General features: G+C 43.9%; 1 protein-coding gene across 1 annotated transcript; it reads right to left on the bottom strand.

Moving 5' to 3' along the window:
- Positions 1–448: 448 nt before the first annotated feature.
- LOC130484497 (serum paraoxonase/arylesterase 2-like) lies at positions 449–14,014 on the bottom strand. The gene is made up of 8 exons (XM_056857512.1): positions 13,949–14,014; positions 11,633–11,688; positions 10,439–10,604; positions 8,183–8,309; positions 7,693–7,893; positions 5,121–5,202; positions 1,493–1,621; positions 449–672 (listed from the first exon to the last, which is right to left on the bottom strand). Exons 1-8 carry the CDS (start codon positions 14,010–14,012, stop codon positions 514–516), a joined length of 984 nt encoding a protein of 327 aa, XP_056713490.1. The 5' UTR covers positions 14,013–14,014; the 3' UTR covers positions 449–513.
- Between the last annotated feature and the right edge of the window lie 4,333 nt (positions 14,015–18,347).

Below are 18,347 nucleotides of genomic sequence, written 5' to 3'. Positions count from 1 at the left end.
TCCAGCTACAAAGGTCCATATAAGGGCAAGGCATATATGTATTAATGAACATACAGAACATAAAGAGCTATTTGGAGGGGGGGGGGAAGAACTATAAAGGTGTCAAATGTTTGACTGACTATTTAAGTACCCCAACAAAACAACAGTGTTTGTAGATTACTTCTGGCATCAATGAGTTGTTATGGGTGGTCTTTATTTTCCTCCATGGACCTGAAGGCAGCAAGTCATAAGCGGCCTTCCAGTTAAGATACTGTGTCCTTTCTAGACAAATAGGGACATATAAGTTGAGTCTCTTAATCCAATTGTACTGCAAAGCTCCAACATTTCTTCTAAGCACTGCTGCTTCCTCCTTAAAGCCATAGTAGTTCTTCCATCGCTCGCTTTTGGAGAGAGAAAGCCAGGAACAACCCGTTTCACCTTGATTGCAGCGCAGGTTGGATTTAGCCATTTCAGAACTAAAGGTGGCCGATGACGCTGATCCTCTTCCCTGCAGCTAAGTCCAGGATGGGCAACTCACAGCTCACAGGACAGAGCTCTGTGAAATACAGTGCCAATAAGGAGCTTCTTGCCATACACTGTGGCAACTGAGCTTCCCTGAATTACTGACCCATCATCAACATACACTTGGCTGACTGTAGGCTTCTCGGAAAGGATGTCCTGAATGCGAAGGACCTTAAAGGAAGCAAGAATTAGCGTTAGCTCACATCCCCTTTTCTATAGAATCTGTGCTACTGCTTCATAACCATGAAGACCCTCTGGACTCGGAAGTCAAAGTCCTCACAGATCTCTTCAGGAAGTAAATTTTTTTTTCCATAAGAACATAAGAAAAGCCATGCTGGATCAGACCAAGGCCCATCAAGTCCAGCAGTCTGTTCACACATGGCCAACCAGGTGCCTCTAGGAAGCCCACAAACAAGACAACTGTAGCAGCACCATCCTGCCTGTGACCCACGGCACCTAATATATTCGGCATGTTCCTCTGATCATGGAGAGAATAGGTATGCATCATGACTAGTATCCACTTTAACTAGTAGCCATGAATACCCCTTTCCTCCACGAACATGTCCACTCCCCTCTTAAAGCCTTCCAAGTTAGCAGCCATCACCACATCCTGGGGCAGGGAGTTCCACAATTTAACTATGTGTTATGTGAAGAAATACTTCTTTTTATCAGTTTTGAATCTCTTTTTAAAAACCCTTATAAGTAGTTATTTCTTTAGAGGGAAGGAAGACAAGGACAGGGCTGTACTGTAAGGAAAGGGTTCAGAAACATGCTTTGGTAAAGGGATATGGACTGAAGAACCTACTACTGTGTACTGTCTGTTGCTGTACATAAGCTCTTACATTGTAATTTCTGCACTGTTGAATGTGTCGCGTTTAAACGCTTATGCTTCGTTAAATAAAGAAATTTTGCTGTTCTCTCCCTACCTCTCATCAGAAAAGCTACCAGGTTTTATTTTTCCTCCACCACAAAAAAGCAAATTCCTACTAACCTCGGAACCAGGAAGGTTTTCTGGATCATAAAAGAACAGCTTGAAGCCATTGATATGACATCCAGCCCAAATATCTCCAGTGTAAGGATCAACTGATAGGTTATCAATCAGAGTTTCCGTCTGCAGCACCTAATCAGAAGAACCAAGCAACATGGAGGAAAGAAGCTAATTGTAACACACAACGTTGAACATAACTGCTTTTTTCCATAGTGAGCACATAATAAACATCGATGATATAAATTTATTTCTCCCCTATGCTGGAAGGAAGACATTTGCTAGACAAATATTGGGTGTGTGTGTGCGTTGCTCAGTAGTAAGAGCACCTGCTTGGAACGTGGAAGGTCCCAGGTTGAACCCCCTGCATCTCCGGTTGAAAGGACCAGGTTGTAGGTGACATGAAAGATCTCAACCTGAGACCCTAGAGAGCTACTGCCAGTCTCAGCAGACGATACTGACCCTGATGGACAAATGGTCTGATAAGGCAGCTTCATGTGTTCATTGTTACTGAGATCTACAGAAAACACTGATATTGCCCTAACCTTGGCTTAGCTTCCCTTTCAGAGTGGGCCTAGCAAAAGTAACATCCTGCAGATGGGCAAGGTTGGCATGCCTTATACATGCCTTCTCGGTGGTGACTCCCACCTTGTGGCATGGCCAACATGAGGTGGCCAGTAATGCTCCCAACACTACCATTTCAGAGAATGTGCAAAATAGAAAGGCTCAGGAGGGCTTTTTAATAAAGGGATTAGAATTGCAATACATTAGAACAGTCCTGAAAGATGCTTTTTTAAAAAGAAATAGGATTGTAATCTATTGCACCATTGATTGTATGTATCTTCTTGCTTTTACTGCAGTCTTCTACTTTTGTAATCTACTTTCTGCATTATGGTGAGCCAGTTTTCTGTTTGCACTGTTTTCTTATTCTGTAATCCTAGTTCTATTGTATTGTTTACTTAATGTCAGCGTGGTATAGTGATTAGGAGCGGTGGACTCTAATATGGAGAGCTAAGTTTGATTCCCCACTCCTCCACATGAGTGGCAGACTCTAATCTGGTGAACTGGGTTGGTTTCCCCACTCCTATACATGAAGCCTAATCATAGTTCTCTCAACTCTCTCAGACCCACCTACCTCACAAGGTGTCTGTTTTGGGGAGAGGAAGGGGAAAAGATTGTAAACCGGTTTGATTCTCCTTAAAAGGTAGAGTGTCACGGTCTCCGACATAATTATGGTAATTTGTGTACATGTGCAGAATTAATTCCATGTAGAGCTTGAACACAACATATAAAACTGAACCACAAACTGTAGAGGTTTGTGTAATGAAAAGCCTGGCAACAGCTTGCAAAATGCAAATGTCCCTAGAACAGGCTGACTGGATTCTTTCAAGGTCTGAATTCTTTAAAGAGCTAACTATCTTACCCTGGTCTTGTCCTTGAAGGGAGAAGAACAGAGTCACCCTTCACTGTCTGCCAAGAAAGGTGTATCTGAAATTAACCTTTCTGAGTCAGTTGCTCATATCTCAAGAGCAGAAAAGTCCTGCTATTCTATATAAAGCTATAAGTGCAGTAAGCTTCTTGCTTTGTATAAACTTTCTGAGGGCTATATTGTATAATCTTGCTGAAAGCTATGTTTCCTACTGACCAGATGATTACATGTTACAATGTAAGCAATAATTGTGTTTTATGATTTATATAGTTATATATTGTATTATAGATTTCTAAATAGTATCATTTAATGCATATTGTACAGACAATGAGAATGATATGAAAACTGAGTATATGGCGTAATCATGGAGCTCAGAAATGATTGTTTATACTTTAAGCAAAATAGACTGAAAGGAAAGGAAGCCCATATTTGGTCGTGGGGAGAATCTAATAACCTGAACAGCTGCAACTAAGACATTATTGCACTGCTCATGTTATCTGAAAGTGGGAATAAAGATATCCCTCCTGAAGGTAATATTAACACTCTTAATGAGCCTGAAACAGTATAATTACAGCCACAGTAAGCCCAGAGAATCAGAACCTTCCAAAGGCTCTCAAGAAAAGGCTGACTGGTATGTATGGCTTAAATACATTACTCTAGACTTTATGAATTAGATACTTTGAACTGAATCAGAATAATTTGACTGTTATATTTTAGAAGTTGGATTTTGAAACTGAATAGTATGTAAGACTTGCTTGCTTTTACTCCATACATTGTAAATACATACATTGTACTTTGACAAGAGTTTTTATAGAAGTGTTAAAGGCTTGATAATCTGCATTTATACATATTTTACTAGAAGTATATCAATAAAAAGACTTGCTTTTTAAAAGTAGGTAAAGTTGTTGAGTCCTGCTTACTCGATGACTGGCTGAATAAGATAACTTCACTTCTCAGTAAGTGATACATTCTAAGAGCCTGTCATCTGAACAGCACGACCCGCTTCAAGAAAAACTTGGCATATAAAAACCAACTCTTCTTCTTTCTATGATGTCCTTTTTGAACTGTTTTTTATATTTTGTAATCCGCTTTACGAGCCCCATGGTGCAGAGTGGTAAGCTGCAGTACTGCAGTCAAAAGCTCTGCTCACGACCTGAGTTTGATCCTGACAGAAGTTGGTTTCAGGTAGCCGGCCCAAAGTTGACTCAGCCTTCCATCCTTCCGAGGTCGGTAAAACGAGTACCCAGCTTGCTGGGGGTAAAGGGAAGATGACTGGGGAAGGCAATGGCAAACCACCCATAAACAAAGTCTGCCTAGTAAATGTGGTGATGTGACGTCACCCCATGGGGTCAGTATTGACACGGTGCTTGCACAGGGGACTACCTTTACCTTTTTAATCCGCTTTAAGTCTCAGCAAGAAAGGCAGCTGCCTCTTTTCTTTTGGGTAACTCTGCACTGGCTCAGTATTCAGAATGGAGCCCCTTCTTGTTGGCCACATTCCTTAAAAGGAGCAACCCAGGGGCAACTGCACATGTCACTTCTGGGTAGCACCAGACTTGAAATATTGCAGGGAACAGTACTCAGACGCGGTCCAAAAACGATGCTTTGCAGAAAGTCCTCAATCCCCTTGATTCTCATTCCTCTGGATCCTTGCAAGTATTGTCCACCTTTCCTCTGTGCTTGCCTCCACCCTCAGTACAGTGGCCCCACAAGTTCACAGTGGATGTGTGCATCTTCTTTGTCCCTCTGTGACACATGGGCCCCCGTCCTAGCGACAGCAAATGTGGCTTAATAAGAGAATGCTGCTGACCTCAATCTGCCCTCAACACATAATAAAAGTCTCTTATCTTCCAACAAAATTAACTGTGAATGGATTAATAGGCACACAAACACACATACTATGATTTAGCAGGTATACATATTCTGATACCAATAACCTTGTGAACCAATTTGAAAAATACCAAACCCACATTTTTGTTTCAGACATTGGGTTGGATCCAACCAGTTATTCTGCTGGTTAAAAAATATATTGGGGGGGGGGTCCCTTTTGCCTACCAAGAAGACCATGCTGAGCATCATGAGATGATGCCATGAGGGATGCAGGGAGAGGGGAATTGGGTGAGATTGAGTTAAAAAAGTTGACTGGATCCAACCGATACACCGAATACCTGGATTAGACTTTGTTCCGCATTGGCCAAAGCTTACCTTTAAAGGAGTTAAACTGAAATTGGCATGCTTTTCCATAACATGAATGTTGTGATCCAGTAAATCAACAACATAAACATACCTTGAAAGGAAAGAAAAAGAGTCTGAAAAGCTTGTGGTAATTTAGGGTGAAGCTTAAAAGCCTATGCAAGTTTATTTAAACCCCTCTACATCTGTAAGATTAATGCCACCAGCAAATTGGTTAAATCTGTGAGTCTGTTGGTTAAATTTGTGAGTACCTTCTTTCTAGCTTAATTGTAATAATGTTTTCAGCAGTTTTGCTATTTATTATCTACATTTTCTAGGTGCTCCTGCCTGTGTTTAAAATTCTAGAAACTGAAGACTGGAGGAGCTCCAGTTTCACAATTAGGATATTCAAGTTTGAGATACACTTTCTGTTAGTGTTGGTTTGGGGAGATAAGCTTTCATTCCATCCAGCTGTGTTGCAATTCAGTGTGTGTAAAGTGCTGTCAAGTCACAGCTGTCTTATGGTGACCCCATAGGGTTTTCAAGGCAAGAGATTTACAGAGGTGGTTTGCCATTGCCTGCCTCTGCATAGAGACCCTGATATTCCTTGGTGGTCTCCCATCGAAATACTAACCTGGGCTGACCCTGCTTAGTTTCCAAGATCTGATGAGATTGGGTTATCCTGGGTCATCCAGATCAGGGTGTTGTAATTCATTGGGTTTATGTAATTGATCACAGTCTCATACAATGTATTGTTAATTGGCTCAAGCTGCATAAGGTTGTCCAAACTGGAAAATATCCAGATTCCTGTCCTAATTATTATATATATTATGTCACTGTTACTATAAACAATTTATGTATATTAAAAACATTGTTTTATGCATACTAACTGGCCACAAATTGTGAATTTTTCATAGTGTATTATCTTTCTGTAATTGTTTTGTACACTGTGATTCCTTGTTTTTACCAGCACGTTAAATACATACAGGCTTTTGTACATCTCCTAAAATTCAAATGTGAAAACTCCAGAAGAATGTTGGGAGACGAGTTGACATACCTATGAAAGCTGATCCTATAGATTTATCCCTAGAATGTTAGTATTCAATTCCTCCAAACAGGAAGGAAGCAAACACTAGCCAATGATCCAGAGGAAGTCATCAGTTCTCTGCATGTCTTTCCTTAATTGCCACCTTTCCAGTTCTTCTTGTATGTGGCCTCCATACTACACAATCAATTAACTCTGAAATATTTTCATTTTCTCAATTCAAGAAGAGGAATGATTTTGCAAGATTAAGTCAACCATCCTTTCATTTCCATGCTAACGCTGAGGTCCACCATGATATTCGCACCTTAGTAATTGGTTGTGTGATTTTGCCATCAAGTCACAGCTGACTTATGGCGATCCCGTAGGGTTTTCAAGGCAAAAGAGGTGGTTTACTGTTTCCTGCCTCCACCTGGGCTGAGAGAGTTCTGAGAGAACTGAGACTGGCCCAAGGTCACCCAGCAGGTTTCATGTGGAGTAATTACATTTCAGAAAAACAGTTCTCTTGGCAAGCAGTGTTAGCAATGGTTATAAACTAATCTTATTCAGATGTGTCTGTTTGAAAACAGAAAGTAACACTGCTTCCAAGTGAATCAACAAAACTCTCTCTCTCTGTATATATGCGAGTGTGTGTGTATACACACACATAACATAAAAAACCTAAAACCATATTTACTTGAAAGGAAGATGACCCTGAATGTAAGATGAGAGTGAGTGAGTGAGTGAGTGAGTGAAAGGCCAGCCAGCCAGAGGTGTCCTCCTCCAACCAACTTCCATCTTCCAACCAACCTCCGTTCCGTTCTTGGTGCTTTATTAATCCTGTTAATGGGTTGTTAAAGCAAAATTATGTTCAGATCGGTGGGGGATCTACCTAATCTTATCTCATTCTACTTTTATGCCTAAAGTCTTTATCATCCAAGTTACCAAGGAAACATAAGCTTACCTTTTAGGGGTGTGGTGGGGAGGTTAGAGTGGGGATGCAGACAAAGTTGTAACTTGGTACCTCATTTTGATCTCTCCCACAGTACTGAAAAGGCTCACTGCTCGTTAAACCAGTATGTGGTGGCAGCTTCTTTAGAGGTATTTTAGTGTGAATCTGGAAAAATAATCACCCATCCAATTTGGTTTGCCAGGTTACCCGAGAGATGCTGATGTAAAGTTGGAGAGTTGGAGAAGGACTTCAGGGAGGTAAGGAAATAAGCAAACTGAATGCATCTGACCTTTTTCATGACATCATAACACATCCGAATGAACATCGAAGAATATTCTGCCTTCTTGTACTTCTTATCTCAGTTGGTAGGGTATGATGGAAGGGGAAAATGTTCAAACTCTTGGGAGTGAAGATGAATCACCATCCACCAACAAAGAGCCTAGTCCTGGCACCAAAACATGTCCATGAAGACTTCTACAGTGCCATCTTAAGCAGAGTTACGTCCTTCTAAGCCCATTGACTTCCATGGACTCAGAAGGTTGCAATTCTGTTTAGGATTGTGCTGTTAACCACACAGTTTGCCCATTCGTGCCTTTGCAGAGCATAAACCAACCAGCTTGTTGCAAACTTACTGTCCATCCGGTGAAATGTTAATTCCATTGGCAGAGTAAAATCCTGACGCTACCTCCTTTACTTCTTTTGGGCTGTAGTAAATAACATTTGTCCAAGTCAAACCCAGAAACATCTCCAACAGCATCTGGGGCAGCCCTGGGAAATAATGATCATTGGTGGCATAGAAACTGTCCGGACTCAGAGCCACAATATCATTCACGCTGCAAGGAAGAGGTAGAAGAAATCCAAAGATGTGCATCAGTGGTTGCATAGGGTACACTGCATCGATCCAGCTTGACTAACACTTGTTCACAAACTGTTCTATAAATAATACGGACAGAAAACTGGATACAGTCTGGCTGTCTGGAACTGCTCCATTCTTGGTCCTTCCTAGCTTCATTACTTGAAATGATGTATGGAGAGGTTATGTAAATGCTCAGTGCATTTTACAAAAATGTGTTCTCAATTACTCTGCATTCCCCAATGAAAGAGAAGAGATCTATTGTATACCTTTGCAGAAGTTCATGCTTGACAGTTTTAAGATGCACAAGAGAGTTATCATCCTCCATATATTTAAACAGTTCCACTGTTGACTGGTACTGTGGATGGTTTACAACAAAGAGGTACACGGAATCATCTAGGGACAGCAGGGAGAAAAAAATCAAGTGAGTCTTACAAAGCCCACAAGAAAGTCTGAGTGACCTCTGCTTGGGAAAAAAGTAAAGCAATTCTCACAGTTGTCCCTTTAACCTCTTACTGTATCTGAGAAGTGCAAACCAGCAACCCCCCTCTCTTCACAACCCCATAAGGGAACTCCAGCAGCAGTGAAGATTTGGACTGAGTTTGTTTCTCCTCTGCTTGCAAGTACTTAGCCTGGGGCAGGGTCAGTGGTACAAACCACAGGGAAAGAGCCAAACGGCAACTGGCCCTTGGCCGTGCTAGGCAGCTCAGTGGATTGGACTAACCCAATATGTTTTTTTTAAATTAGATGTTGAATTATATTTTGGTATTTTTCTGTAAGTTACTCTGGGTCCTACTGGGGAGAAAAGTACTGTACAAATACCCTAAATAAAAGAAGGTAAATCTACAGATCTGTCTTCCGTGCATCTATCTTAACAAACCCCTGTGTTTATTATAGAAAATCCCAAATACCCTGTGAAGATTTTGAGAGAGGAGTTCTTGCTTTGCCTCTGAATGCACAGAGTCCTCGCACATGCCAAAATATGTAGAAGCCATTGCTTGAGGTAGCAATATTTTAGGGAAGCACTATGCAAACTGAGAGGGAGAAAAGCCAGGACCAGTCCTTCAGGCTGAAGAAGAAGAGTTGGTTTTTATATGCCACCTTTCACTACCACTTAAGGGAGACTCAAACCGGCTTACAATCACCTTCCCTTCCTCTCCCCACAACGGACACCCTGTGAGGTAGGTGGGGATGAGAGTGCTCTAACAGAGCTGTAACTTGCCCAAGGTCACCAAGCTGGCTTCATGTGGAGGAGTGGGGAATCAAACCTGGTTCTCCAGATCAGAGTCCAACGCTCCAAACCACTGATCTTAACCACTACACCAGGAAGCAGAAAGATTCAAGCTATGCTTCCGTTTTGATGTTAAATCACAAGCCATGAAAAACTCCTGTACAGATGAGGTTTCCAGACCACAACTTGGAGATCTGCCATACCCCTTAAAGTCTAATGAACAAGTGGGAGATGCAAACAGCCACCCCTTTTCCTGCCCATTCCTCTCACTGGTTCCTGCCCTCTCCATCTACAGTAATGAGGACTCCAGAACCTGCACAGCACAGGAAGGGAAATGACTAGGGTTGCCAACCTCCAGGTACTAACTGGAGATCTCCTGCTATTACAACTGATCTCCAGCCGATAGAGTTCAGTTCACCTGGAGAAAACGGCCACTTTGGCAACTAGACTCTATGGCATTGAAGTCCCCTTCCCAAACCATGCCCTCCTTAGGCTCCTCCCCAAAAATCTCCCACCGGTGGCGAAGAGGGACCTGGCAACCCTAGAAATGACACATCTGTTGTGCCCTGGGTCTTCAGTCATTTTAAACGGGCAGAGAAATCTCAAGAGTGCTGACCTGACAGCCAGCCCTCCATAGAGGCAACCACTCAGTGTGCGCATGTTAAAACCATGGTCCCCAGCCAACGGTGTTGCCAACAGGCCTGGGAAAAAATAGAGGCTTTAATAGAGGCTTAATGTATAGACATGGGCAGCTGATGCCTTTTCATGGCATTGAGGTAAATAACATCCCATTAAGCCCATATTAAGGAGCCCCGTGGTGCAGAGTGGTAAGCTGCAGTACTGCAGTCAAAAGCTCTGCTCACAACCTGAGTTCGATCCTGACAGAAGTTGGTTTCAGGTAGCCGGCCCAAGGTTGACTCAGCCTTCCATCCTTCCGAGGTTGGTAAAATGAGTACCCAGCTTGCTGGGGGTAAAGAGAAGATGACTGGGGAAGGCACTGGCAAACCACCCCATAAACAAAGTCTGCCTAGTAAACGTCAGGATGTGACGTCACCCCATGGGTCAGGAATGACCCGGTGCTTGCACAGGGGACCTTTACCTTACCTAAGTCCATATTAAAGGGACAGGTCATTTTTTTCCTCCAAGCAGTTGGCAACCATGTGAGCCCAAATTAAGCAATTCTGATGCCCCATCGATTCCATTAGGAGAGTTTAGCACAGGAGGACTGGGAACATTGAATGACATGTTTCAATTTTTGTAGTCTTCCCCCCCACCCCATGGACATTCGACTTACCATCCCCAATATAGGTGCTGATTCCATGAGGGTTGAGAGATGCCAGATCGAACCCACGGCTGATTCTGACCTCCACTGGTCGAGGATTCTGTTCATTTAAATCTATCAGCAGTATTTCTCCTCTTTTATCCGGTGCAAAGCTGTGTATCCCAGGGTATTTCAAACCCTTCAAAACCAAAGAAAGAAGGACTCTTGTCACATTGCAGTTATAAATATTCCACCACGAGCGAGGAGATCAACAGTTTACTACTGGATGATGCACACATGCTCGACGACTTTATCTTAAGCACATTAATAAGGCCATCAATGTTCAAGGAAGGAATGAGGAAAAGTCTCCAGGGACGTGAAAATCCCTTCCCATAGTACTTCACAGCCTTCTAATATCAGTCAGTTGAGGTAGCCCAAGACTAGCAGTTCTGTTGGTCTTTGCCTCTTCTATTGCTCGATATTCACAACAAACGTTTTGCCTTGATATTCACAACAAATATTTTGCCTTCACAACAGAACTACTTTGTCACTGAGGACAAACGACCGAGTGGAGAATTCCACAGTCCATAGAAAAGTACAGGCATGAGCCTTCGTGGGATCTTTGATGAACATCTGTCCATTCTCATGACATTAGGATCGCACTATTAACCACATCACCATATGTAGCACTGACTCAGGGGCTGTCTTAATAATTCTGGGCCCCTAGGTAAAAGTTCTGCATGGGGCCCCAGAATCACTGCCACCATCTCACCGCTGAGCCAAGCAAAGTTTGGACCTCCCCTTATGTGAGGTGGGCAGAAACCACCACTGCCACCAGAAGCCAGATGCCCAAGCCCCAGATGGGGTGGGCCCAAGCAGCAACAAGAGCTGGCTCCTCTTTTTGCCCTCTTCAGGGGGGCAGGGCTGTGGGTGGTAGGCCACCCCCCAGTACAGGACCCAGGGCAGCTGTCCCTGTGGCCCACTGGCTAAGACAACCCCTGCACTGACTCCCAACATGACCAAATTTAACAACTAGACTGACCCACAGAGGCAATTCTTGCAGCTTTTAGCCCCCAGTCCGCAACTGGACTGCAGCGGGCTCCATCAAATTACAAACTAGAGACAGATATGGCCTGCGATTGGCAGCCTTTCCCTCCCTGAACATAGAACAAATCCTTCTGCGGGGCCGGGGTGAGGGCAAGGAGGCTCGAGCGCAGCAGAACTCACAGAGCTAATGAAAGCCAGGCCGTTAGGCAGGATGTCAATATCTTCCGAGCCAGTCTCTGCAAAGAAAAGAAAAATCTTAATCAGAGACAAAGGTGGGAGGCGTCAATACAGTGGAATTAAAGATCATGTTTTTAAATGTAGTTCTCTAAAAGAAATCAGTGGCGGAAAGCATATTTATTAACTCCAAAACCCTTTCTGGTAAACAAAAACGATCTGCAATGCTTAGGTTCTTTCAGGTGTGGTCCATCCCAGCTTAAAGCACTTGGCATGCTTAGTTTTTGTTAACAGCATCTACCCCTCTTTCTCTCTCCCCTGATTGTCTCCTCTTTCATTTCATTCCCCTTTTGCTATTTTTCTTTTTTTTTTCCCCCACACCTTCTTTTTCACCCTTCCACCTAAAGAAAACACAGTGAAGGGAAGAAAGCTTTGGCTAGAAAATGGGAAATACACAAGGTTCTCCTGAAACACAGGCCGTTGAGATGCTCATTTTCTATTGGTATCTAGGGAACACCAACTCCATTCCATTCTTGCCCCCTCTCTTTCATGCCTAAGGAAGAAAACAAGTTGGTGTGCCATGACTCCAGCCTTTGAAAAGCTTTTGGAAACAACCAGCATGAGCTGTCACTCTTTTACAGGAAAGGAATCAATGCTTTAGTTTTTGCTGAAAAAGAGGGCATGTAAATAAGTCTGATGTTAAAGCATTTAAAAATTACCCCAGTGTTTCTTATTGGCAAGGATGATTCTCGATATAACCAATTTGCAACAGAGGAACTTTTGGCACGACTGTTAGGTCAAACCTGGTACAAAAGGGTTTTTCTCCAAGCAACTGAACCAAATTGAGGACAGCACTATATCACATCAACAGCTTAGAGAGAACTACTGGCTGCGTGGTATAGTGGTTAAGAGCGGTGGTTTGGAGCGGTGGACTCTAATCTGGAGAACTGGGTTTGATTTCCCCGCTCCCCCACATGAGTGGCGGACGCTAATCTGGTGAAGCAGGTTGGTTTCCCCACCCCTTTTGGCCAGCTAGGTGACCTTGGGCTAGTCACAGTTCTCTGAACTCTCTCAGCCTCACCTACTTCACAGGATGTCTGTTGTGGGGAGGGGAAGGTGATTGTAAGCCGGTTTGATTCTCCATTAAGTGGTAGAGAAAGTTGGCATATAAAAACCAACTCTTCTTCTTCTGCCTGATCCAGACATAGAAAAACCCTTCTCAGCGTCAACACCCTCTCCTTCTCCCACTTTTATCAGAATGAAATACAGGAACAAACCCAGCTGGCATTTTACCCTCTAGATACATCTCATTTCTCTAGTGAACTCTGCCTGCTGATAGCCTCCACCCCAGCATAATCTCCCCTTGAATGAAATATGTCACCAGGAGATATGCAGCTGAGGGTGTGCCCCACGCAAAGGCCCAGTCATAGTGACAGTTCAACAACATGAGCGTTACACTGGTATTTCAACCGAATAAAAAGGACAGATGTCTACAGCTTTCTTATTTCCTTGGATTGCAAGCTACCAAAAAGAAATAAGGCCTCGTTCATCATACGTAGTCAGTCTACAAACTAAATGCCTGCTCTTTTCTGTATAGTCTCCAAAACTGTTGTTTAAAGCAACTGTACTTACTGAAGGAGCCAATGTGGTATAGTGGTTAAGAGCAGTGGACTCTAATCTGGAGAACCAGGTTCGATTCCCCACTCCTCCACATGAAGCCTGCTGGGTGACCTTGGGCCAGTTCTCTCAGAACTCTCTCAGCCCACACAGAAGAAGGCAATGGCAAAACACGTTGGACATCTCCTGCCTTGAAAACCCTATGGGGTCGCCATAAGTCAGACATGATGTGATGGGACACACACACACACATTTATTAAAGGCCTTTCAAAAATAAGTCACAGCACAAATAGAAGAAGAGTTGGTTTTTATATGCCAACTTTCTCTACCACTTAAGGGAGAATCAAACCGGCTTACAGTCACCTTCCCTTCCTCTCCCCACAACGGACACCCTGTGAGGTAGGTGAGGCTGAGAGAGCTCTTAAAAGAACTGTGACTAGCTCAAGGCCACCCAGCTGGCTCCGTGTGGAGGGGTGGGGAAACAAATCCAGTTCACCAGATTAGCTTCCACCGCTCATGTGGATGAGTGGGGAACCAAACCCGTTTCTCCAGATCTGAGTCAACCTCTCCAAACCACTGCTCTTAACCACTACACCACTCTGGCTCTCAATATGGTTATGGATAAACAAGTTTTTCTGAAACAACAGATCCAGAAATGGAAATTCCCTGGGACCCCATTCCAGCCAAAGCTTGCAATATACCTACCAATTCCTTTAATAAGGTGGCATTTCGCCAGCCGCTTTGGTTTCAGTTCGCGTGAGGCATTCATTCGGTTCCTGCAAGGGAAAAGGGCAGTATTGAGCATTCCGTCAAAGCTTCGCAGCGTTCATTATTGCCTAGGATGATTCTCTACTTAACAACAAAATAGGAAAATAGATAATGTACTTGGGAAATTTTAATCCAGAAACGGAGGAGAGGAGAATGATGTAAGCTGCTTTGGGTCTCCAGGGGGAGAAAGATGGGCTATAAATGAAGCAAATATCTTGCCCTGACACTTTCAGTGAACTCATGGAAGTATTGCTTTATCAACACTCCAAATAAACCATTAGGAAGTAGAATGGTAATATGGAAACTATTTTGGAAGCATAGATCCTCCGGGCAGGTCTCTGGGACCGTCAGTTCACGTATGTAACCTTCTTTTGCAAGCAGCTTGTAATGCTTGCATCATCAACTCTCTTCCTGGTTGCCTTGGCTCCTCCTCACTGCACCCCACCTCCTGTGCCTCTTCCCTGCCTACCACCAGCAAAACACCCTTCTTAAGGTCTCAATCTCCTGCTATCATCAGTGAGACTTTCCTCAAAGTCTCTATAGCCACTCCTTAAGCACAGTCCTCTCAAGCCTCACCTTGCCTGCAGGTCCACCTTAATACAGGCCCCACCACCACCCCTTCCCCGTTCGTCAACAGGTGACCTCTTCCTTTCATTCCTACCTTGCTCATCTAGCAAGCTGGGCAGGCTTCAACATTCTCAGCAGCTGCCTAGGATGGTGCAAATACAAAGTGGTATCCAGCCCACCCCAGACTGAGCTCAGATTCTCATATTGCTTGTCTCATGCTGAGAAGAAGAGGAAGAAGAGTTGGTTTTTATATGCTGGCTTTCTCTACTACTTAAGGAAGAATCAAACCGGCTTACAACCACCTTCCCTGCCCCTCCCCACAACAGACACCCTGTGAGGTAGGTGGGGCTGAGAGAGTTCTGAGAGCTGTAGCTGGCCCAAGGTCACCCAGCTGGCTTTGTGCGTAGGAGTGGGGAAACAAATCCAGTTCACCAGATTAGCCTCCACCACTCATGTGGAGGAGTGGGGAATCAAACCCGGTTCTCCAGAGTCCACCACTCCAAACCACCGCTCTTAACCACTACACCACGTTGGCTCTCCTTGGTACCAAGTGCCCCAACACAGCTACCAAGTGCCCCAACACAGACACTCAAGGGTGTGCGCATGGAACACACGGGTAAACCAAACCGTCTTTGTTTGCTTCGTTAGGACCCTAGTTTTCTCCCCATATTGGGGCCCGATGCGGCTTACAACATTCTCCCCTTCCCCTTCTTATCCTTCCTCCGCTGCATGGTAGGAATGAGGTGACTGTTAGCTGCTACATTCCTGTGCAGCCGGCTGTTGTTGTTTTTAAATATAGACGATTGGCTTTTCTGCCATGTGAGAAAGGTTGTGACATGGGTGGCTTATAACGCAAGGTACACGTAACAGTCAGAACAAGGGACCGCACAGCCCTTTGCAGTACATCTTCAGGATTAACTGGAAGGAGCCCCATTGATCTTTAATTGCTATGTCTGAAACCCAGGGAAGAGCTTCAGTTTTAAAAGTTTGAACCGATCCTTTGTGTCGATCTGCAAGACTTCTCAACTCCACCTAGAGACTGCACTGCTTTTGATACTGCTCGTTGTCCATTTGTATTTGCCATGGCTTGTTTTTGTTTCCTGTGAGCACCCTAAGGGAGTCAATTTTTGCAGAAATATTTTTGCAAAAGAAACAGGAATGCAAAGAATGCTGCAACTTGGCTTAGTTTTTTTTTCACACTGTAAGCCAGCCCCTGGAGTCCTGCAGCAAAATAACAGGGCCCCATCTCAGATGCGTCACTACTTAAATCAAGGGTCCCCTCACGGTTGTTGTGAGTGTACGACAGAGGGAGAAGCTAGTTTGAGGAAAATACCAGTTCCTGTGCAAAAAGATTGCCTGTATGCAAATAAGCATTTAGGCATAACTTTATACCAGTAACTTTCGGTATTTCTTCAAAGCGGCCATTAAATAATAAACTACGGGCAGAGTAGCAGCCTTATCTTTACGAGGCAGCAGATAGATTAAGTGATAGTCATGAGAACAAACAGGAAAATGTGAAATCAGTGGAGGTATAAGGGAAGATTTTTTAGCCGAATATAAATCTCAACTGAATGAAAAATGGATAAGTGTTTCAGTCTTTGCCATTCCACACAGGCAGGCTCTCTGTTCAACTGGGCTACCTAGGAATCTGCCGAATAATTTGTTGAGGGGTAAGACATTGCATCTGGCCAAGAAGAAATCAAGGAAAAGTATAGTAAACCCTGTTGTGACAGAGAACTCTTATTTATACTACTAAGCAACAGAATCCTCCACATTTCCTTTTAAAGCCTGAAACAAAATTGTTCGCTGTAGTCAAAATTAAATGTTGTATCATCTCACTTTGTAGCTCCTGGTTTATTAGGATACATTCATCCAATATATTTTTTTTAATACCTGAAGAAATTTTTTTGCACAACATGGATAAAGAGGGCCACAAGGGGTATTCTGCTCAAAGCACATCGCACTCGAAAGCAAATTCTGGTCAAATACATTGGATTTAAAAACAAATGTTTTTTATGCCGTAAGTTTCCCTGTACCACATACTTGTGGTTCAAGATTCCTCTTTCTTTGGCGGTTTTTAAGCAGAGGCTAGATGACCATCTGACAGCAATGCTGATTCTGTGAGCTTAGGCAGATCATGAGAGGCAGGGCAGGAAGGGTTGTGTTAGTGCCTGGCTCTCGAGGCCCTTTCTTACACACCCTGGAAAATGCTGATGGCCACTTTGGGGTCAGGAAGCAATTTTCCTCCAGGCCAGTTTGGCCAGGGATCCTGAAGGGTTTTTTTTGCCATCTTCTGGGCATGAAGCAGGGGTTACTGGGGTGTGTAAAGGGGGGAGATAGTTGTGAATTTCCTGCACTGTGCAGTGCAGGAGGTTGGAGTAAATGACCCTGGAGGTCCCTTCCAACTCTATGATTCTGAGATGTCTTCCAGGTCACTGAGTGGAAGAGCCATTCTTTTAAAATATATTCTGCGGGTCAGATAAGCAATGTAGCAGTTCAAGGCAAGTACGCATGGGGCGCGGACGGTAGCTTGAGAAAAGCTCGCTCGCAGGTATGCAATGGTGCCATTTCCTTCTGACTGTATAAACAGATATGCTTATGCAGTTATATAAGAACTTGGCAGCTTTGCATAGGCCTATTGGCAGTGATTGGTATTCTGCTTCTACCCAAGCAAAGCTTAGAGCTGGAGAGGAAACTGGCTCATCTCAAAAGAGACAGTCTCCTGTTAGCAGAGGTGGCTGAGACTGTTGAAGCTCATGAGAGGGCAACTTTCTTATGCTGGGTTTGCTCACTGCTTGGACAGGAGACCTCCTGGGAAACCTGGGTAGATCGTCTTGAGTTCCATGGAAGAAAGAAGAACTATAAATGGACATCACACAGGCTTTTTTGGGGGTTCAAAACTCACAGTTCTTTGGGACATGACAATGCAAACTGCTCTGCAAAAAGGGGGGAAAAGGAATTCTGGGTAGGTGACATTGGAAGTAGGAGACAGTCTCCAGGTGTATAGTTTAGTGTGCGTGTTAAGTGCCGTCAAGTTGCTTCCAACTCATGGCGACCCTATGAATCAAAGTCCTCCAAAATGTCCTATCTTTGACAGCCTTGCTCAGGTCTTGCAAACTGAGGGCTGTGGCTTCCTTTATTGAGTCAATCCATCTCTTGTTGGGTCTTCCTCTTTTCCTGCTGCCCTCAACTTTTCCTAGCATGACTGTCTTTTCTAGTGACTCTTGTCTTCTCATAATGTGACCAAAATACGATAGTTCAGTCATTTTAGCTTCTAGGGTCAGTTCAGGCTTGATTTGGTCTATAACCCACTGGTTTGTTTTTTTGGCAGTCCACGGTATCTAACAGTCTCCTCCAACACCACACTTCAAAGGAGTCTACTTTTGTCCTAATTTAGGATGGCTGAAAATTGGGAGGGAGGTAGTGCGTGAACTTTAGTTCCCTTTCCAGGGTGATCATGCAGCACCCTCCTGTACACCAAACTGAAAACTAGGAATTAGTTTTAGCGGAGTGCCCACCAGTCCTTTTCCCCCAGCCTATCCTGAGAACCCGAAGAAGGCATTGCTAGCAGGAACCCAGACGCTAGTGCTCGAGGGAGGATCCGCGCTTCCGTTGCAACAGAAACAGTCTCCCAGCTCTAAGCAAAAAGTCCACTGTACCCAGACGTACCCCGCCCCACAAATGCAGCTCCACGGGAAACTTTGCAAAGAGAAAGCGCTCGGAGACTAATGCATGGTCACTTTAGCCTCCTTTATTCCCTGTTTCAGCC

Source organism: Euleptes europaea, chromosome 11, assembly GCF_029931775.1.
Source record: "Euleptes europaea isolate rEulEur1 chromosome 11, rEulEur1.hap1, whole genome shotgun sequence".
In the NCBI taxonomy this organism is placed as follows: domain Eukaryota; kingdom Metazoa; phylum Chordata; class Lepidosauria; order Squamata; family Sphaerodactylidae; genus Euleptes; species Euleptes europaea.
This window is presented reverse-complemented; position numbering and strand designations above follow the sequence as displayed.

Excerpts from the sequence above, each read along its gene's own strand:
- LOC130484497 (XM_056857512.1), bottom strand. The coding sequence starts at position 14,012 with ATGAATGCCTCACGCGAACTGAAACCAAAGCGGCTGGCGAAATGCCAC. Across the intron at positions 10,605-11,632 it reads GCCTGGCTTTCATTAGCTCT|GGTTTGAAATACCCTGGGAT; the intron begins GTGAGTTCTGCT and ends TTGGTTTTGAAG. Across the intron at positions 673-1,492 it reads AAAACCTTCCTGGTTCCGAG|GTCCTTCGCATTCAGGACAT; the intron begins GTTAGTAGGAAT and ends GCTTCCTTTAAG.